Genomic DNA, 22,469 nt, shown 5'->3' with positions numbered 1-22,469 from the left:
ATACATTTTTTGTGTTTTCCAAATCTGAATACAGATGTATACTTTGGTTCCAAGTTGATTGAACCAGCACATAATATTGTATATATTAGGTTACCAAATCTACCTATATCAGCCGAGTTTACACATAACCACATAGTGGTTTGAGTGTTGGACTATGACTCTGGAGACCAGGGTTCAAATCCTGGCTTGGCCATGCAAACCCACTGGGTGACCTTGGGCAAGTTATACTCTCTCAGCCTCATAAAGAGGGCAATTGCAAACTCCCTCTGAAGAAATCTGTCTAGAAAAACCTGTAATGGTTTCACTTTGGGGTTGCTACAAATTGGAAATGATTTGAGGGCACAACAACAACATATTCAGAAGACAATGATGGCAAACCTTCCCTTAATAATACGATAAAAGATTAATGAAAAACATAATACAGTGGGCCCTTGGTATCCACTGGTGTTTGGTTCCAGGACCCGCCATGGATAACAAAATCTGTGGAAGCTGAAGTCCCATTAAATACTATGGCAGAACAAAATGGTGTCCCTTATATAAAATGGAAAATCAAGGTTTGTGATTTGGAATTTATACTTTTAAAAATATTTTCAAACTGTGGATGCTTGAATCTGTGGATAAAAAATCCATGGATAAGGAGGGCTTTCCACAAAAACCATATGATAGGGGTGCTGTAAGTTGGGGTCGACTAGAAAGCATATATGACAGCAACAAATAACACACTGTAATTATGAGGGTGAAGGGCCTAAATATCCTAAAGACACCAGATCCCATTTAATCTTGAAAGCTAAAGAGGGGCAAACCCTGATTAGTACTTGGGTAAGAGACTGTCAATGAATGCCAGGTACTGTGGGCTATACTGCAGAGGAAGGAACTGGCAAAACCACCAGTGTTCCCTATGAAATTCATTGAGTCGCCATAAGTCAACAGGCAACTTGAAGATACACACACAATCAATTAAGAGGATGTCTCACATTACTATTCCTTAATATCAAACAAAAATTCCTAGTCTTGCTATGTTTTGTTAATATCTTTCCTTCCCCTTCAAAGCTGATGTTGCCAAACATGGAAGTAAATATGCTTCAGCAGGGAAATTTATTAATAAATAATGAAACTGTACCTGCCTGATGGAGAAAATAGGAGGAAACTAACTTGCTTTCCCACCCTTTCATCTTTGGGTGAGATGGCATTGCTACTGCAAGCCTGGGGATGATAATACCTGCTAAAGTAAATGCAGTATTTCAGTGTGCATTCTGAAGACCTTGGCTGTCATCATGGCTATTATGTGTCTCTACTGTTTTGAGTGCTGTTTCTATACCAACAACTACAGCATTTGCAACAGACTCATCGGTGCTTTTATTGTGGTTATTTTAACTTCCTCACAAACATGGCTCCTTCCAACCCATGAAGTTATATTTATAAAACACCAATGACTCATGCTTGGTTAAACACATTGCTTTCACAACATTTTCAGTAGTTGTACGGTCTCACATTATGATCTTTGCCAAGGTGACACATGCTTCCATTTTTACATTTTACTGCATAGAAAAACAGGGAAAGAAAAACAAACTGAACCAAAAACAAGGATGTCCATTTGCAATATCTGTCAAAATGACAACAGCTGAGTAAAGTAAATAGTTACAGCAGCAGGTACAAAGATTAAGGAACCAAAATCGGCAGACTTCTTGATCAGTGTACACATTACCGAAAATACACTTGTGTTATCTTTCAAACACTAGAACAAGGCATTTCTGCTCTCAGGCTTGTGTGTGCATGTGTCTTCAAGTTGACTGTTGACTTACACTGACTACCCACATTACTGCACTGCACTTTTATAGTGCTGCTATTCCAATTTTCCTGCTCTGGCTGCCTCTCATTGCATTCTGAGGCTTGTAGTTCAGTGAGGCCTAAGCTCTCTGGCTGAGAATTTTAAATGCCTCTCCTTAAACTACAAATGCCAGAATGCAACAAGGAGGCAGCCAAAGTAGTTAAAGTGGAATAGCAGCACTATAAGAGTGTAGTGTGGTAATCTAGCCCATTAATTTCATAGGTTTTCTTAGGCTAGAAATACCCAGAGGTGGTTTTGTCACTTCCTTCCTCTGAAATAATGCCTCAAGCTTACAAACACACAAATAAGACAAGATTCCAAAAAGAAAGTGAAGAAACAGAAAAACTCAGGTACCAACAGTTAAATGCTTCACTAGAATAAATTGTCCACTGTTCTCTCTCTTGACAGGCTGATTTAAAGTTCACAAATTACTTTCATATGAGTAACTGAAATGCAATGTTGCCACACTGGGAACTTTCTTACATATGGAAAGCTACAACTCCATTAGACTGCTTATAAAGCTACAGTTGTCAGAAAAGCATACAACTCTGCAACTGACAATTGGCAAGTGTTTTTATAATTACTCATACTGACTGCATTTATATTAATTTGAGCTTTCAATACAAATGTGATATAACATTACTCAGTTTACCACATCTATATGCATAAGCAAGTCAATACTGATCTATATTTTTTCAAAGTGTGGACTTTTCTCTTTAATTAACTGTAATCAAGAGAATATACTTTACCTGAGTCCCATTCGGGAGAAAGATAGGATATAAATTAAATAAATAAAACAAATAGTATGAGCAGCAATAGTTACGTCTGTGGCAACATACTTTCTACCAATTAGGAACATATTAAGACAAAGAACATGCAATTCCAAATGCATTAAGTTGTCAGAAGTTAGACTTTATATATTTGTAAAGTATAGATTCAATAACAAGAACAATCCCATCTCCACTTTTTGTTTTGGTCCTTCTCATACTCTGTCCATGCTGAGTGCAGATTATTTATCACCATTCATCTACAAGGTAAAGAATCTCTTAAATATTTCCACACATTCCAGCCTCTCTCATTACAATAGCTGGCATTATTGCATCTGTAAGGATTTGTTAAATCATGCTATCAGTAAGAATGTCAAGAGACAAGATTGTATTTCCCTCCCCCCTCTTATCTCCTCAGAGTAACTTCACCATAAATACTGCTGGCACTACTAACTTTTGCTGGGAATCAAAGGATTAAGAAATATGGGCACAGAAATCATGGCCACATGGTTTGCCAGATGGCATCCAGCAACTTTAATGCAGCTGGGGTGGAGCTGCACATGGGACTACTTCTCTCCAAAACAAAAGTGTTACAAAATCTGTGCCCATGGCTCCTTCTCCTATACAGATTTAGGGCTAATAGTTTCAATGTTAGAAAACACAGAAATAGACACGTTGGCCATAAAAAAAGAAAGAAAGAATCCAAATCTGTATCAGAACAATAGCTTTATTAAGTCAATTGAAAAGTCACAAATGATGAGTCAGTGGGAAAAGATCTGGCCTAGAGAACTGAAATTTATATGTAGCTATGATCTAAAAGAAATACTATTATAAAATGTTTTTAGATGGTACTTCACCCTGGATAGATTAGCTAAGATGTATACATGATCAATTTGGAAATGCCTCCAGAACACTGGAATGTTTTATCACACTTGATGGACATGTAAAAAAGCTCAAGACTATTGGATGAAAATTATTTTTGCTATTCAAAAGAGCTTGGGGAAAGACATAGCATTTAGATCTGAATTAATATGATTGACTATGAAAACAAGGTTTAAAGAATATAAAACTTTATTGCATTATGTGGTTACAGCTGCAAGGCTAATTTATGCAAAAAATTGGGAGAAACACCTGACATTCTAGAATGGATGGAAAAGATGATGGACCTAGCAGAATTAGCAAATTAGCTAGTTTGGTAAATGATGATGATATGCAAGATTTTTTTTTTAATTTTTATTTGATATGCAAGATTTTATAAGGACTTGAAAACCATTTATGGATTATGTTAAAGAGTTAAGAGGATTCACAGTAATATTGGGATTTAAATTTGGAACGGATCCCTGCATAAGGGAAGGACACACTGTATAAGCTGTTGGAAGAAGAAAAAAGGACAATAGTAATAATATGTCCCCCCACTTTTTTTCTCCTTCTTTCCTCTATTTTTCCCCTCTCTTTTTTTCTATACAGGAGTAATACTAGGATGTATATATAAAACTATCAGTTAGAAGAGTTGGAAGTCAAATAATGCACCAAGGTGATGAGTTAAGGGTGTTAATAATAGTTACACAGCCACCCCTCCTTTCTTGTGGACTTGAGATCCACGTTCTTGATTATACACAGATGGGCGACCTCCATTATAGTCAATGGGGCACGCCCTGGCAGCACGCGCCACCGCCCAATCCAAGCCTATGGGGCTTGAATACACGTGAGTCTCCATTTTCACAGGGGAGTCAGGAACGGATCCCTTGCAAAAAAAAGAGGTTCAGCTGTGTGTGAGAATGTGTGTGTGTGTATAATCTTTCTACCTTATTATTTTATTTTTCTTTTCTTATTTACACTCTTATTCTTTTTTCTTTTTAAACTTTTCTTTAATATAATATTTTGGTAGTCTATTATGATTTAAAACATGATTTTGATGTAAGACATTTTATATATAATTATTTTCTTATTACTATCCTTTTTATTCTGTAAACTTTATTCTAAATAATTTTTTAAAAGTCACAAAAATGTATAATACACTTGTCTTCATCAAACAGCATCCTAAAGGGAGAACACATAGGTATGAACACATGCTCTTCAGTGTGACAGTCAATCCATGCCCCAGTAATAAGCAAAGATGGTGGTGGCAGTGAAAGGAGTTAAGCAACGTGGTAAATGAGTAGCACTTATTGTAATATTATGTTGCTTATTGTGGTTACAGACAAGGAAATATAATAACAAAGTCAAAAAGGAACATACTTCAAAAAGTTAATCAGTTATAGAATTACATTTTAATAAGGGTTCTTTACTCTTCCATTCAATAGCTGAAGTATTCTAACTGAAAGCTGGAAGTCCAGGACTGACAGGAGGAGAATAACTTAACAGTCAGCTGTTAAGTGCTCTGCTCTGTTTTATCTTGCTGTTTAAAAGATAATTAAATAATTTAAATCATAAAACAGTATTAAACTGAGAGACAAGGAAGTAAAATAACAAAAAGAATGAGTAAATCAAACAATGAAGCTTGAAACAAAGCTGCTACCTACCCCCAACACTATCTTGACTGAACCTCTCAAGTGAGCAGCACAAGAATGAATTCTCTCCAGCTTTAGCAGATACTAAGGCCCTGGACAAACAGGCCCTTTAGCACGTCCTAGCGACGTGCTAGGATTGCCTTGGGGCACCGTTTCTAGATGCCCTACAGCCCTAGGACATCACCAGGACGTCACAGCTGTGCGGCACCGTATATAGGGCGTGCACAGCTGTGATGTCACTGCCGCATGCCTAACAGACGGCCGAGCGCGGCAGCGATGTCCTCGCGGTGCTGCAGGCAGTTTGCAGCGGCCCTTTTGTTTCCACGTAGCCGCGCCACGCAATTTGGATGCTGCAGCGCGGTTATGCAGAAAAGAGAGGTGGCTTGATGAACTTATTTCTCTGCAGACCTCCTCCATACAATTTCAAAGCATGCAGACTACTTCAAAACCCTTCCCATTTTCATTTCCATTGTTTTTTTAAAAACATTTTTTTAAATGTCATTTTAAAAATCATATTAACCAGCTGAAGAAATGTATTTTGAAAACTTGCACAGGCAATTTTGTGCCTTCTTTGCAGACCTATTAATATATTTCTATACAAAGTACTTGGGTATCTGTCTCATGCTCAAGACAGCCATGTTTGCATTTAAGTAATAATGCAAGCAGATTAAAACATACATATATCTGTAAAACTCATGATGTCTGCATATTTCTGACAACAGATCCTCAGTCATACTGGAACAGGTTTTGCACATAGTCCAAGGACAACATCTCACTATAGCTGGCAGGATATGGGCAACACATTTCTTTTTTCCTATTATTTCCCCTTTTTGTTGGTATGACTAAGCTACAAACAGATTTTAGGCTCTTCTTTTTGTTTTTTTGCCTGTATGGCTAACATGTGAGCACAACTCAAATGTATTATACAGAAATAATGCCACAATCAGAACTAATGTTAGGTCAATTTTACATTATAACTAAACGAGTTTTACAACTCAAAGTCTTGCACATCATTATCCCATATCATTTAGCTCAGAATGTTTCATGTCATCTTAAAGACTAACAAACTTACAGTGCTATGAATTTCCATTTTTTAAAGTGACCTTTCTTTGATATGTTTCTCTGCTTTGTATCTTCTATCATTTCCAACAAAGCAGTCAGCATCTACTGATGAGCTTAGTCTTGATGCTTTATTCACAAAGACAGGCCAATATAAAGCTTTACATTTTGGAGAAAGGAAATGGCTGAAAATTCTGTAACCTCAGGCAAACATTTGTTGCCATCCATGTAATATGATCACAAAGAGCAATTCTTGCTTTCGTTTTAATGGACTACTTGCCATTAGAATATAATCAGAAGCCCCAGAGGATTATTCCTCCTCCTACCAATAAAGAAGTGTGCATAAAATCTGGTATAATGAAAATGAGTTATTGCTCACTTTATCTCACAATACAGCAACATGAGAAGTGGAGCTAGGCAACTCTAAAAAGAAATAAATGACAGGGATAACCATATAGGCTAGTCCAGTGATGGCGAACCTATGGCACGCGTGCCAGAGGTGGCACTCAGAGCCCTCTCTGTGGGCACATGTGCTGTCGCCCCAGCACAGAATTTGCCAGAGTTTGTTACTAGAAAGCCAGAGGGACAGGGCACTTTGCAATAAGTAAGTGGGTTTTGGGTTGCAGTTTGGACACTCGGTCTATAAAAGGTTCACCATCACTGTGCTAGTCAAACTGAAAGATACTTAGCTGCACTGCACCAAGCCTGGTTTAGTTTAGTTTTCTTTCATGATAAAACAGAACCCAGATTTACTATGGTCAATTTATTTTGGATTATTATCATCCTTATCTGTATAAGATATGGTCTAAATTATCAGAACACTACTAGATGCTTCATTCAAAATAGAGTACTGTATTTGGAAACGCTCCACATGACTATTTCTAAACCAGTGAATGACTTAAGAATGTTCTTGGACCTTCAGTGTAACAGCCTTCCATGTTCTGTGAGGCTCCATTTATTTACTTTGATAAATTCTATGATAGCATAGTACTTTAAATCCAATCTACATTATGTTCTTGACAATATGATTCTTTGGAATTGGCAACTAAAAATGATTTAGAAGCATCACATGTTGCAAGATAAACCACTGACTAAATTAAGGACCACTTCCATAAACAAGCATATGCACAATGGAAGACAATGCTAAATGTAGAAAACATAACAATGCAATATTGGCCCAGTACAGACCACGGATGTGCAGCGGCCTGGGGCCAATTCTAGGGTTCCGGAGAGCGCAGCATCCACATGCTCCAGAACCCTACCGAGTATGGACAGCACTAGCTTTACGCGGCGCCGTCATTACGGGGCACATGTGCATGATGCAAGCGCGGCACCGCATCTGCACCTCTGGGTGCCGCGCTTCAGTCATGGACGCGTCATAGTGCGCCAATGGTGCACTGATGACGGCATCTGTGTGTGCCAAAAAGAACCAGTTTTTCTGGGTTCTTTTTGGTTCAGAGACACACCACGCAGTTTGGCTGCTGCAGTGTCCCTCCGGAGGAAAACTGGGCGCTTCCAGCCTGCCCCTTTGGGGTGATCTGGAGAGCCCCATTCACTCCATTTTCTCCTCCAGATTACTGAGAGTTGTATCCAACAAGCTTCTTCAACCAGAGGAACAGCTTTGGGAAGCAAAACACAGGTGGAGAAGATAGTGCATGCCTACCTTATACACATCTGTGCTCTTCTGTTCTCCTCCAGAGCTGATCTGAAGGATCACAGTGCAAAGAGTTCACTGTTGGCCCCCTCCCTGCTGGCCTTTCACCAGCAAGCAAAAACATTTTTATTCAAGAAAGCTTTTTAAAATCAAGCAAGCCTGGTTTTATTTGGGGGGAGGGGAATGGTAGGTTTGGATTATGTTTTAACTTTTGTATGTTTTAAATTATAATTTTCTAGTTTTTTAATTAGGTTATTTTAATAGTTTTTTAAAATTTTGTTTTAATGTGTTTTTATATTGTGAGCCACTTTGGGCCCCTTTTTGAGAGAAACTTGGGATAGAAATAAAATAAATAAATAAATATGAAATTTGAAGATGCCAGCTACAGATGCTGGGGAAATGTCAGGAATAAACTGTTCTAGAACGATCTAAGGTATCATCTGTAAAACTTCAGCAGAGCAGTTAATACTGTAACAAGGGCCCTCTCCAGACGAGCCTAAAGTGCGCCCTCGTCACGTGCTAGGGGTTGGCTGAGGGTGCACCGCCCATACTGGCCTCACCCCTAGCACGTGACGGGGATGTCAAAATGGCAGCGCCCTGTACACATGGGCGCTGCCATTTTGATGTGACGGATGCTTAGCATCCGCACATCCCGGCGTCATTGTGACGCCGCAAGTGTGCAATTGGAGCACTGCAGCGTCACAAACGCACCACAAGAAGAACCCACTTTTAAGGGTTCTTTTTGCTGTGCGAGGGAGCCGTGTGGTTTGTCCGCTGTGGCTCCCTCGCGCAGCAAAACAAGGTGTGGATAGACTGCCCTTTCTGGGCAGTCTGTATCCCGCCAAAATCAGCTCAGATAAATCAAATCAATTAATGACCAAGAAACTGGGGGGGGGGGGTTTGTCTCTCTGTGCACAGGAACTTGTATAAGAAGGACAATACAGGAACTTGTATAAGAAGGACAATACACCAAGGCAATACTAAAGTGGTTAGCAGACAATGGTCCAAAACACACGGCAGAAATAACCCAGTTTGACCCCACTTTAACTGCCCTGGCTCAATGCTAGGGAATTCTGGAAACTGTAGTTTTGTGAGACATTTAGCTTTCTCTGTCAGAGAGCTCTGGCGCCATAATAAACTACAATTCCCAGGATTCCGTAGCACTGAACCAGCACAGTTAAACCAGTCTCAAACTAGATCATTTCTGCAATGTGTTTTGGACCAATATCTTCCTGCTAGAGACACAGATGCACAACTCTTGTTGTGCTCTTCTTTCTTATTTTCAAACAAATAAATATGTTTGAGATTTACAATAAATATTTAACACCTTGGAAAAGTTGACTATTCTGTAGGCAAATGAGTGGATTAAGACTACATTCTACATTTAGAACAGAACAGTCAAGAGTTACAATAAGACTCCAGATTACTCACCAAGTAGGTTAGCCCACAAGTGACTAATGCAGAAAAACAAGAATCAACTTGCATAGCATACTTCCTTGATTTGAAAAATTAAAAGTGATTAGCACTTCAGAACAATACTCAATGAATTGTCTAGACTCTTATGTTGCTTTCCAGTTTTTCCTCCATTTTTTATGAGGCTCGAATCCTGAATTTTAAGATAGATATGCAAAAAATACTACCAAAATCAAGGAGGAAGCTGTTTTATGCTGAGGCAGAGCATTGCCAGGGTTCCAGGCAGTAATCAGAAAGAAAACCAGAACACAGTAATAATAATAATAATAAAGTCAAACACAGCCTTAGCTCCTAAAATGAAAAAACTCCACTGCTGCCTACTAAAAAGTCTACTAGGAGACTCAGACTGAGGGGGATCTTGTAGGATGTGTGACGTTGGAAATTCTTTAAAACTACTGAGCAGAAATCTACCAATTTTGGTTAACTCACTGACTTGCTGTACTCTTTAGAAAGCCAAGGGGAGGCACAGGTGAGTACAATGAAGGTGGGCACTGCAAACATTGCTTCCAAGAACATTCAGTCAGCTAGTCTAAACCACATAATAAAAAACAAAATAGAACATGTCACCTGTTTATCATCTGACAGTTAAAGATTTATATCAAAATTCTTAATATAAAGAATTTACAGCAGTGTGCGCTCAGGACAGTTTCCTCCATTCAAAATAAACAATAAAAGAGCATGTAAAACCCAACAAAACCCAGCAAATTGCAAACAAGAAACACATCAGCATTAATTGAAAATGTTCTAACTAAAAAAACAGCCACTGGAAGTGGGTATTCAATGCATGTTTGAAAGTAGACAACGAAGGGACCCGACAGCGGCCTCTAGAAAAGTGACTCCATAGTCTCAGTGTCATAACAAAAAGGCCCTCTCTCTCATACATCACAGATCTACTTCCATCAACAGAAAGACAGTAAGTCTTGGAAACAAAGCAAAGTTCAAACATGTTCATCATAGGAGACAGTGATCCTCAAGATAACTGACCTCAAGTTGTTCAGGTATTGCAATAGGAAATAAATGGTCTTAAAACAGTCTGAGATAACAGATCTGGAGCCACAACATAGTACTGTAGAAATCCCAGGATTCCATAGCATGGAGCCAAGGTAGTTAAAGCCTTGTCAAACTGCATTAATTCTGCAATGTGGCAGCAGCCATAGGGAACATTAGGGAGAAGGTAAAGGAGTGAAGTTAGTCGTGCACTCAGCTAGAGCACTGGGAATCAACAGTATCTCAAGATGTACTCAGCCAGCTCCTTGATCTGCTCTGTTCCTTCTTTTCTTGCAGCATATAGGAAAAGGGAGGGTGAAATGAAACTGGCTGGGTTTAGCTGAGTCTTCAAAACACTGACTTAGTCCACCTTGTTCCTCCATCATTCTCATGTGGAAACAGAGAAGAGGAGGAAATCTGGTGATGCACTGAGTTTTTGGGTGCCAGCTAATTCCTGAGATCACAACTCATCCAGTCAAAGTTCTGGCTGAGCCTGTTTTATTCTTCCAATGCTTTCACAAAATGTCCAAGGAATGCTAGCTTTGCTAGGGACCTTATGATATCATGGGATGAAATTTCAAAAGCAACCTAAGGCAAGGAAAAGGTAAGAAATAAACAGGCACCTAAGATTGACTAGTGGTGGAAATCTATGTTATGCCCAGCTATTTCCATTGATCACTCTAAAACAGCATTTTAGATCAGCTATGATATCTAAATGCTTTTCTATGGTAACCCCACACAGTATGTCTATTGGGCACATTATTCATATTCAGTTATAGTAAATAAACATGAATAAAGACTTGCAAAAGCATGAATGATGAGGACCTTATGTTCTGCTTCCCAAAGATGTATTTTCTCTCCTATTATACAGGTTGAGTCTCCCTTATCCTGAAACCAAAATATTCCAAAAACCAAAACTTTTTTCATGGGTGGCTGAGAGAGTGATACCTCTGTTTTCTGATGGTTCAGCGTAAACAAACTTTGTTCCATGGACAAAATTCTTTAAAATATTACATATAATAACCTTCATGCTGTGTGTGTAAGGTGTATACGAAGCTTAAATTAATTATATGTGCAGACTTGGGCCCTGTCTGCAAAATATCTCATTATGCAAATACAGGTATCCCAAAATAAAAAAAATATCCAAAATCCAAAACACTGTATATACAGAAGGAATGAGTAGGCCTACAGTAATTAAATGAATTAAACTGTAATGGCTTTTGCTAATCTGACAGAATTTTTTGAGGAATGTCTACATTATTGTAGAAATACAATTGGCATAACACATGAAATGGTACAGTGTAATACTAACCATGTTGATTCCTCAGCCCAGTACAACCATTTCCAAGCAGGAGGCCAGTTTATATGATTACAGCACTAGAAACATTTTTGATTTAATGACAAATGCCTATTCTGAAGTACCTTGGAAACACTCCTCTCAGTTTCCAGCTAAGCACCATTAACAGAAAATGGCAGGTGCTGAAAGAGATGCCATTACAAACAGCATTTTTCTCCACAAACCTGGATCAGTTTTTCACACAACTCTATGCACACATCTAACATTTTTCTAAACATACACTGCAGTCCTATAAATTAATACTTGGACACTTACCCACTTGTAAGAGTGGCTCAAAGCAGGGGTGGGGGGAGTTAGGGAGAATGCAAAACACCAGGACACAACTACAGCTATGTTGCGCATCTACCACAACAAAGAACATGACTGACAGAAAGACTTATGCATTGAAATTATATTTTTCATCAATGTTTATGTGCTTTCCTCAATATACTTAAGTTCTACCATGTCACAGTATAAAAGTCTGCTCTCTGGTGAGCACATGATTTAAAACAGTCTGCCTTTTTAATATATTACATGTATTTCCCATACTCCATTAATCAGCATTTAACAATAACTGAAACTCAAAAGGCAGAATAGTGCATCTAGTTATCAAGGGCTGATTTCTTCTTAGTGTTTGCTTTTATTAGTATACTATTGATCTCTACAGTTTACAAGCACACTGTTCTGTCAGGGAAAAGAAAGGCTAAACTGATTAATAGAATGCCCAATAAAGAAAAGCTAGAATGATGCACTCACTGAGGCTGTACAAACCCAATATTTTATCAAAAGCACCCCCCATTCTGAAAAAACACTGAGTTGATACTCTCTCCCATAACTTCCACTCTTTCCATTTGTAACAGTATATCAATTTCACAAAATAACTGGACAGGGCAAGAAAGAAAACATCTTTGCTACAAAAACAGATCAACACTAGTATAGTGAGCTGATTCGCAAACTCTAAAGAAGATGTAATGCTCCAATGTCTTTCAGGACAACGGCATGCCATATTAAAAAAAAAAACCTTTGTTATTTTTTACCTTGAATACTTTGCCAAAAGCACCATCTCCCAGCTCTCCAATAATTTCCCAGTAGTCCTCTGGATTCAGGTCCCTTTTGACATGCTCATACTGCTTCTTCTTCTTTTCACCTCCCAGTTTGAAGATCTTACGAAAGTTAAAGAACGACATTTTTGCTTTTAGCTGTATCAAAAGTTACCCCAAAATAGTGCCAGAGATTAGACAGACAGCACCCAGGCTCTTTCCAAAACTCTTTGTACTTTCCTTGCTTTATGACCCCAAAAATACAAAATAATAATAATAAATTAAAAGAAAAACGAAAGGCACACAACTGTGACTATTATGCCACGGGACGATATTGGTGCCACCAGCAAAAGAGCAGTCAAGGGCACAATTTTTCACCCTACTTGTTTTATAAATCAGCATACAGTAATCCGGTATCAGGAGGAAAAGGGAAGACCAACAAGGAGGTTCTTGGAAGTTTCTCACGCCGGCTTCAGTAATCTGAGTCACATGATTAATATTAGTTCCTTGCTCATAACAACGACACAGCAGCTCAGGGCAAGGCCTCAAAGGCTCTCTCGGAAAAGTCTATTAATGGCGCACCACTACAGACTCCTGACTGTTTCACTGATGAAAGAAGTACCACCCAATACTTGGGGCTAGATACTTGTGCTGAGCAACAAGACGGTCGTCTCCAAACCCTGCCTCAAGAGGACTTTATTGAGCCAGGGTTTTCTGCAGCGTTTCAGGTGCACGCCTCCTCCTCCTCCTTTCTCCTTCACTGAAGACAGCATCTAACACTCCAAGGCTGTGCAGAACGTCCATCCTCTTAGAGACCTGGGTAAAGAGGAGTCTTCTGGGACCGCCTGTTGAATGGGAATGAAAGAAAGAAAAGGGTGAGACACACAGGGAAAATGAATGAATTCCCTATGAATTCCTATGAAACCTACCCCTCCAAAAAAAACCTTGACCCATTTCCTCTTCAGACTCAACCACGCCTGTTTCTTGAGAAAGGAGCTCCACCAGAATCACTGTAAAGTGGAGTCAAAGTGTAGAAAGCCTGAGGAGGTCCTGAAAGGACTCCTTTTTGTCTCTTGTGCACCTGAGGAGGCTCTGAAAGGAGCTTTTTTTTCCCCTGAGGGGGTAACAGCCCCCCAACCTGCACTTTTGCCCCCTCAGGAAAAAAGCTCCTTTCATAGAATCATAGAGTTGGAAGAGACCTCAAGGGCCATCCAGTCCAACCCCATTCTGCCATGCAGGAACTCACCATCAAAGCATCCCCAGCAGATGGCCATCCAGCCTCTGCTTAAAAACCTCCACAGAGAGCCTCCATTACACTCTGAGGGAGTGTCTTCAACTGTTGAACAGCCCTTACTGCCAGGAAGTTCCTCCTAATGTTGAGCTGGAATCTCTTTTCCTGTCATTTGAATCCATTGCTCCATTCCCTAATCCCTGGAGCAGCAGAAAACAAGCTTGCTCCCTCCTCAATAAGACAGCCCTTCAAATATTTACACAGGGCTCTCTCATCACCTCTTTAACCTTCTCTTCTCCAGGCTAAGCATCCCCAGCTCCCTAAGTCTCTCTTAATAAAGCATGGTGTCCAGACCCTTCACCATTTCAGTCGGCCTCCTTTGGACACAAGCTCCAGTTTCAGACCCTCCTGAGTCTATCCCTAGCATAGCTTTCCTCTCAGGGGGCCCTTAAATCAAGAACCACTCAGAGTCACGCAGCAATTACCTAGGCGTTGAGTTTGGTGGCCAACGGAGGAAGGGGAGGGAAGCAGGGGGAACGTATAAACGACCTCTCCGTCTTCTCCTGGGCTCCCACTTCCTCCCTCTGGCCACTAAGCCGCCTTAATATGCCTCTTTCCTCGCCTTCCCCAGCCCAAGCCGCCCAAGAGCCTCACTGCTCCTCCCTTCCTCCACCAACCGCGCATGCGCGCTAACTTCCTCTCTGTCAGCCCCTCTGCGCTCGCGCATGCGCACTGGTTCCCTCCTTGTCAGCCCCTGGAGCGCGCAAGAGCCTCGCGCTTCTTCGCCCAGTTCGCTAAACTGACGCCAACCGTCCTTCCGTTGCGCCACGCACGCGCAGTAACTTAACACACACTCGCCCAACAACTGTTGATTCTTTTGCCCTCCTACGTCACCTTATTGGGCGGGTTGAAGGAAAAAAATAAATATACAGTATAACCGAAGTAGGGCGGGACAGAAGGAAAAGGGGAGGAGCTAGCTGCGCTGGAGGAGCGGCTACCTTAGCTTGGTTTTCTTTCCGGTTTCTTCTCCTCTTCCTCCTCCTTTTATCCTCTCCCAGTCTCCTTTTGCACGTGACCTTAGGTCGGCGCTCGGCGGGCCAATAGGAAGGCGCGGAGCTCTCTTCTGGCGGGTAAGTCTCTAGAGTGGATTCGAATGTTGAGGAGGGGGTTTGAAAAGGGGGCGGCTGGTTTTCCGTTATAGTCGAAATAAAGGGGGCGTGTTTTAAGTCTCAGTGTGGTGTAGTGGTTTGAGCATTGGGCTAGGACGCTGAGGAACCAGGGTTCGAAGCCCGGTGGGGCCGTGGAAATTTCTTGGGGCTGCATAAATGATTAATTAATAATAAATTAAATAATCCAGTTTGACACCGCTTTAATTGCCAAGGCTCGGTGCAGTGGAATCCTGGGATTGGTAGTTTGTTGTGGCTGACAGGAAAGGCTAAGAACTACAACTCTCAGAATTCCATAACACTGAGCCATGGCAGTTAAAGTGGGAGCCCTGGTGGCGCAGTGATTAAATGCTGATACTGCAGCCACTGCCTCTGAAACCACAAGGTTGTGAGTTCAGTCACAGCCAGGGGCTCAGGGTCCCTCAGCCAGGCATCCTTCTGAGTACCCAGATGAGTGGGGGCAATTGCCTTACACGTTGTAAACTGCTTAAGTGCACTGATAAGCAAGTCACACTCTCTCAGCCTCAGAGGGAAAGGCAATGGCAAAAAAAAAACCAGCTCTGAGATGACACAAGTTCATTTTTAGCTTGTAAGCCTGAGGGCAGAGGACCGTCTAATAAATAAGTTGTAAGCCGCTCTGAAAGCCTTTGTGGCTGAAGAACGGGGGTATAAATACTCCAGATAAATAAATAAATACACAGATATAAATGTGAGAAGGCCGATCTGGGCCCACAACAAACTCCAACTCCCAGAATTCCATAGCCTTGAGCCAGGGTGGTTAAACCAGTGCCAAACCAGGTTATTTCTCCAGTGTGGATGCAGCCCAGGTTTAGGACAGCTTCCCTCAGATGGCCAGGTCCCAGAACCAAATATCAGGGAAAGCTGTGGTACGACATGAAGTCCTCAGGGTACTGCTGTTGAGTAACAAGTATGAACTTGAGTAGCATGAACTTGCTGTAGGTCCTGGCAGGGCTGTCGTTAGGTTCGTTAGAGCCCAAATAATGTAGGGATCCAAAACGAGATGCATTCATTTCAGGATAGGCTGCCACAATACAGCAGTCCTTAATAAAAAGCTAATCTGGCTCTTTCCTTGCTGAGCAGAGATGATAAACACTCACTGCACTCTCTGCTTGATTGGGAGAACCTCACATTAGATTTTATTGGTCCAAAATACACTGCAGAAATAATCCAGTTTGAGACCGCTTTAACTGCCTTGGCTCAATGCTCAATCCTTAACATACCTCAAAGCATTTTTATCTAATGCTTGCTCATTCCCACTGCTGCTTTGTCTCTTTTCTATCTCTTCCATTTATTATTGACACTGTTCATGGGATTTATTTTTAACTATACAAATGATAGTAATAGAAACAAATCTGTGGCACTTCTCACTAACAAATTATGGGTGCATCGACACTGTAGAAATACTGTAGTTTGGTGCCACTTTGTGCTGTGACACCATCATATGGGATCATGAAATGTGTAGGTTTACAAGGTCTTTAGCCTTCTCTATCAAATAGTAGTGGTGCCTCACAAAACAATCCCAGGATTCTGTAGGATGGAGCCATGGCAGTTAAAGGGCCCAGCCATACTATTAGTACATTCAGCTATCAGAACAAAGGCAGGGATTTGTGTTACAGGCTACGAAATGGTGGGTTTGCCTTCTTTTTTGCTTAAGAGTGCCTGTTGGGGCTAAGAAGATAAGAAATCCCTTTTGGAGAACTGCTTTTTGGACAAGGAAGCACCATAAGCCATTATTTTACCCCCTGCCAGCCTGGAAGCAGGAAACAGACATGTAGTGGTCCCCAGCCCTTTTTGTTTCATGGGAAGATGTGGATAATAAGTGAGTGTCATGGCACCTTTCATGTATCATGATGGTCAAAACACATCCAGTTAAACTGCATGCTACTACAGAAGTCTAATCCAGGAAAAAGATGTATATAGCATAGACACAAAATATCTCAGACTGCTTTCCTCGAAGCATCACTTCTCAGCCTTTTGGTTGAGATCAAGCAGATGATATATGTAGAACTCATTAAAAATGGGCAAAACACACAAGCAGAACGCCTCGCTTGCTTTTTGTCATCTTACTTTTTCTATCACTTTTTCCCTCACTTTGGTGTCTGTCATGTTTTAAAGCAAAGCACTTCTTGGAGCAGGCCATCACTTTCAGTTGCCGAGAGAGTGACTCGAAAAGTTGGAAGTTCAGTCTGCTCCACAGACACATTTATTCTGTCAAATTGTGAACAGGTAAAACGAATGGTCCAAAGTCATCCAGCTAACTTCATGACTAAGTGTGAATTTGAACCCAGGTCTTTCCACTTTTTTGTCTGTAGAGCACTGTCTGTCAGGCATTAAATGGCTTAAATAAGTCACATGAAAATGTCTTGCAAATGGATTACTGCAATATTCATGACCTCTAAGTAGTCATTAGGCTTTTGTTTTCAAACTGGCACAAACTGATTTGTTTTTTGTAACATTTATATTTTCACTAAGTCACATAATAGCAAGGATTTGAAAAGTATTAAGGGATGAAGGCACAAGATTTTCCGATTTTAAATCTGCAACACTTTTCACCTCAGAAATCCTGATTGTACTTCTGACTAATGTACATCTGTTTGTTTTTCAGACTGGTGTTAAGTTCTTGAGAATATGATTTGTACCACAGAATTACAATAAATGACTTATTCTATTTATAGAATGTTCTTTATTACTCTTTTTTATATGTATGAGCCATTTTTCAATTAAGTTGATTATAACTGACTGCAAGAGCACAAAACGTAAAGGACACAGCGATTTCTAATTGTACATTGAGTGTACAAAACAAGCAGTAAGGTCATGCCACTATTAATACATGTGTTCCTAGTGGTGACTGTGTGTCTGTTGTGTGCTGTGAAAACTGAAATACCTGAGAGCTGAGGAAAATGTACATACATGATGCCTAGCAGTGTGGAAGTGTGGGCATTGCTGATGGTATGCTTAGCACAATCCTATTAGATTTTCCATTTGAGCTAGTAAGGCTTGGCATTAGCTGTTGTGCTAACGACTGAGCTGTAGGGCCAAATTATGGTTTGGTGAATAAAATTGGTTGGAAATTGGTTGGGTAAGAAATGAAAAAGCCAGTGTAACTCCTGGAAAGGGATAGAGTCATGCAGCATTTCTATGTAAAGTCAAATGTGTGGAGGTGGAGTGATCCTGCTGCTTCATTGTGCTGTCAGTACAGTTTTTCTCTGTACAAATTCTCCTAATGAGGGAGTAAAGTGTTATTGTTGCCAAGAAGGGATTAAGGACTGAACTGGAGAGCATTTTAAAGTAGAATTACAGGTTACATAAAAATGAAAATTGGCGTGGATTCCTGCCCATAGTCTAAATGGCGAGTTCAAATTCCTGTTCATTTGAAGTCAGCTCCACAATATCAAGTGTACTGGCTGGCTGAGTACTTATGCTGCTCTTGAAGCCTGTCTGGTTTTGCAACTGTACCAGGGGGAAATTCAATCTCCCTTTCATGCATAATATGCCTGGGTCTACCTGTGGGAGATTGTAAATAGTCACTGAACATATTTAGTAGTTACTTAAATTGGGAATTCAAATTGAATATTTGTATTAAAACTGATAAATATATCTTTTTCTGTATCATGTCTTAGATTTAGAAAATCTTGTTTTAGTATATTGAAGACTACTTGTACGTTTTAGGTCTGCTTCAGCCAACACCTGACACATTCCACTGTGTCCAACAGAGATTACTCTTGAATGTCCATAGAACTGCTGTCTCAATTTGATCTATAAAGAAGCTATCTGTGACAACTAAATCATGGAACATAGGATTGCTCTGGGAATGTGTGTATAATAATAGCATTTCTCATGATATTTTACAGTGAACACCTTATGCATATGAGGTATGCACTATTAATATGTGATTTGTCAAATGGCTCTAAAGTAAACTAAGGTATTCTTAAAATTAAAGAAATTCTTTTTGAAGTTGATAAGTAGAAATCTTTTTAATGCTCACAGAATAATGCCATTAAACAGTCCTCTTCTTGCTACTAGAAGAATGTCAACTGAATTATACTTAATTCCAGTAGAAGTGATTAGGAGCTCCCAAAGGGAATAATCTGTGCAATCTTTCTGCAGCATTTTTCCTGGAATGATTTATATCGTCAGTGCCATAGATGTCTGAAACAGGATGATTAGATGAATAATATGAACAGAAATTCCTGACCAGCTGTCAGTTACAATATTTGTCCCTGGTAACTTACCTGGTAGTTTACATTAAAATAACAAGTGTTAATAGTTGAGCCTAGCTATTTTCTTACCTGCCTATCCCCATGGATCTTTCTCTTTTTTACTGCCTTCTGTCTTAACAAGCATTACTGTCTTTTCTAGTGTATCATGTCTTCACATGATTTGGCACCACTACCACCACAACAACAAAGAACAGTCCTGGTTTAATTATCTTGGCTTCTAGGGAAAGTTCAGGTTGATTTGCTCTAGGATTTATTTGCCTTTTTAGCAGCCCATGTTATCTGTAGAGCTCTTTTCCAGCACCACATTTCAAATGAATTTATTTACTTGTTCTCTGATCTCTTTATTGTCCAGCTTTCACAACTATACACAGAATATAGAGAAAGAAGAATGGTTCCCATTTGGCAAAGGGGTCAGGCAAGGCTGCATTCTATCACCCTGCTTGTTCAACTTGTATGCAGAATATCATAAGAGGAGCAGGTTTAGACTCAGAAGAAGGAGGAGGGAAAATAGGAAGGAACATATACATTCTAAGTCTAAGATATGTGGATGACACCATATTACTAGCAGAAAACATCATGAACTTGGAACAGTTACTAAGAAGTGACAGTACAGACTGTCACAATACAACGGTTTCGCGGCAGCATGGGGGTGTGTCATTCAGACGGTGCATGCCCCTGCACTTCCGGGAAGCTGCACAGCTGACCACACATGCACCAACTTTATGGTGGTGTGGCGGTGCAGCATTTAGACTCTGTACACCTCCGCAGTACCACAAAGCCCCAGCAGGGCAGGAAAAGCTACCACAAAAAGAAGTGTCAATTTGCAGCTTCTTTTTTCACCGTGGCAAAACCCTGGAGTGGGGTTGCCGCAGCACCCACGTGGCTCTTTTGGGGCGGCATCACGCCATCCCTTTGGGCTGGTCTGTTTCAGCCCAAAGTTAAAAGAAGAAAGTTCAAAGCAGGCACATAAAGAAAACAAAAATAATGACCATGAAAGAATTGTAAACTCAATTTAGACAACGAGGAAAATAAAACTGTTAAAGAGTACCCATACCTTGGATCAAACACCGATTGGAATGGAGACTGCATCAGGAAATCAAAAGACTGGGAATGGGGAAGACAGCTATAAAGGAACTAGAACCTGCAGAGTTCATCATTGACACAAGAGATGCTGGTTATGGTGGACTGAGTTTATCTATTGAAGGACCCAGTAAAGTTGACATCAACACAGAGGACTTAGAAGATGGGACTTGCAAAGTCACCTATTGCCCTACAGAGCCTGGCAACTACATCATCAACATCAAATTTGCAGACCAACATGTTCCAGGGAGCCCATTTTCTGTGAAGGTCACAGGTGAGGGTTGAATGAAACAGATGATCACAAGGCGTCGCAAAGCCCCTTCGGTCGCCAACATTGGCAGTGAGTGCGACCTCAGTTTGAAAATCCCAGAGATCAACATCAGGGACATGACCGCTCAGGTGACTAGCCCATCAGGAAAGTCCCACGATGCAGAGATCTTAGAAGCAGAGAACAACACTTACTGCATCCGCTTTGTGCCCACCGAGACAGGTATCCATTCAGTCAGTGTCAAATACAAAGGGCAGCATGTGCCTGAAAGCCCCTTCCAGTTCACTGTGGGGCCTCTTGGTGAGGGTGGTGCGCACAAGGTCCGGGCAGGTGGCCCAGGCTTGGAAAGAGCTGAAGCTGGTGTGCCAGCTGAATTTAGCATCTGGACACGGGAGGCAGGGGCTGGCGGCCTCTCCATAGCTGTGGAAGGCCCCAGTAAGGCAGAGATTGCTTTCGAGGACCAGAAAGATGGCTCCTGTGGTGTTTCCTATATTGTTCAAGAGCCTGGGCCCTCCGTTCTGGTAGTCAAGGTCTGCTGTCTCAGCCCAGGATTTCCTCTGCCCCATCCTGGATTCACCCCTTTTTACTTGCTGCCCCTCACTCCTGGAACCTTCTTCCCCCACAAGCAAGAGCCATCACTTCTTTAACCAGCTTCAAAACGGAGTTGAAAACCATCGTGTTCAGAGAAGCCTTCCCAGGCATTGCATAATTGTCGCTTACTATTTGATGTTCTTTTGGTGCCTGTTTATCAAACCATTTCCTGTATTGCTATGTACTGTATATGCATTATCCTACTTGAGAGTATTATTTCCCCTGGAAATTGATTAGCCATCCATTATGAAGCCAAGCCCTCCCTACAGTCCAGCTGCCTTGGTCCAGGCCTTGGGGGTAGAGAGGAACTGCTGGACCTCTTACCCTTTCCCTCCACCACTCCCTTCTCCTTCTGTGTCATGTCTTTTTAGATTGTAAGCCCGAGGGCAGGGATCCGTCTAACTAAAAAGAGTGCATGTACAGCGCTGTGTAAATTTACAGCGCTTCATAAATAAAGGTTAATAATAATAATAATAGACAAGATAATAAAGAGTAAAAGATATACAATTGAGCACTAAAGTTAAAATTATCCAAGCCATTGTATTCCCCATCACCATGTATGGATGAGAGAGCTGGAAAGTGAAGAAAGCAAATAAGAGGAAAAATCAACTCATTTGAGATGTGGTGCTGGAGAAAAGTGGTGAGGATACCATGGACAGCCAAAAAGACAAACAAATGGGCACTTGAGCAGATAAAGCCAGAAATATCCCTGGAAACCAAGATGATCAAATTGAGGTTGTTGTACTTTGGCCACATCATAAGAAGACATGACCTAATGAATCATGCCTTCTCATGATGTGGCCAAAGTTCAACAGTACAAAAGGCAATAATTCTAGGAAAGGTAGAAGGCAGTAGAAAGAAAGGAAGACCACACACCAGATGGCTAGACTCAATTAGGGAGATCATGGGTCTGAATCTACAAGAACAAAGTAGAGCTGAGGAGGATAGGGAGGCTTGGAGATGTCTCATTCGCAGGATCGACATCAGTTGGTGATTACTCAAGGGCAGTTAACAACAACAACAATTTGGACATCCTAACTGTAGCATTCAAGGAACTGGGATTACTACAAATCAGTTGTGAAGGAAAGGATTCAACATATAATCTGAAATGGTATTCTGTAATGTTGCTGGAAAGTATTGATTTCTGGAATATTCTAGATAGCTGTAGCTTTTGTTAGCAAAACCTGTTTGATTGTGACCTATAATTTCAGAAGTATGTGGCCAGTGTTTAGCAGGCA

General features: G+C 40.8%; 2 protein-coding genes and 1 pseudogene across 13 annotated transcripts in view; 2 read left to right on the top strand and 1 right to left on the bottom strand.

The window, feature by feature from the left end:
• Positions 1–13,258, bottom strand: part of LOC149318482 (STE20-like serine/threonine-protein kinase) — a 41,937-nt gene extending 28,679 nt beyond the window's left edge. For both annotated transcript variants that reach the window (XM_089509808.1, XM_089509809.1), the window contains exon 1: positions 12,652–13,258. In XM_089509808.1, the coding sequence (XP_089365934.1) occupies positions 12,652–12,801 (150 nt within the window). In that variant the 5' untranslated portion in view covers positions 12,802–13,258. The remainder of the gene's footprint in view (positions 1–12,651) is intronic.
• A 180-nt stretch (positions 13,259–13,438) lies between these two features.
• The window catches only part of LOC149318480 (CST complex subunit STN1-like), a 39,230-nt gene continuing 30,199 nt past the window's right edge, over positions 13,439–22,469 (top strand). For 4 of the 11 annotated variants that reach the window (XM_089509823.1, XM_089509810.1, XM_089509812.1 and 1 more), the window contains exon 1: positions 18,867–18,944. The gene's annotated coding sequence lies outside the window, so the exon portion shown is untranslated. Of the gene's footprint in view, positions 13,530–14,923; positions 15,016–16,530; positions 17,299–18,741; positions 18,945–22,469 lie in introns of those variants that run through there. The other 7 variants (XM_089509819.1, XM_089509821.1, XM_089509814.1 and 4 more) reach the window with 7 other exon arrangements.
• On the top strand, positions 20,403–21,435 carry LOC149318481 (filamin-A pseudogene; annotated as a pseudogene).

The sequence above is a fragment of the Sceloporus occidentalis genome, unplaced genomic scaffold, assembly GCF_023333645.1.
Source record: "Sceloporus occidentalis isolate IW3139 unplaced genomic scaffold, rSceOcc1.0.p SCAF_2, whole genome shotgun sequence".
NCBI classification, from domain to species: Eukaryota; Metazoa; Chordata; class Lepidosauria; order Squamata; family Phrynosomatidae; genus Sceloporus; species Sceloporus occidentalis.
This window is presented reverse-complemented; position numbering and strand designations above follow the sequence as displayed.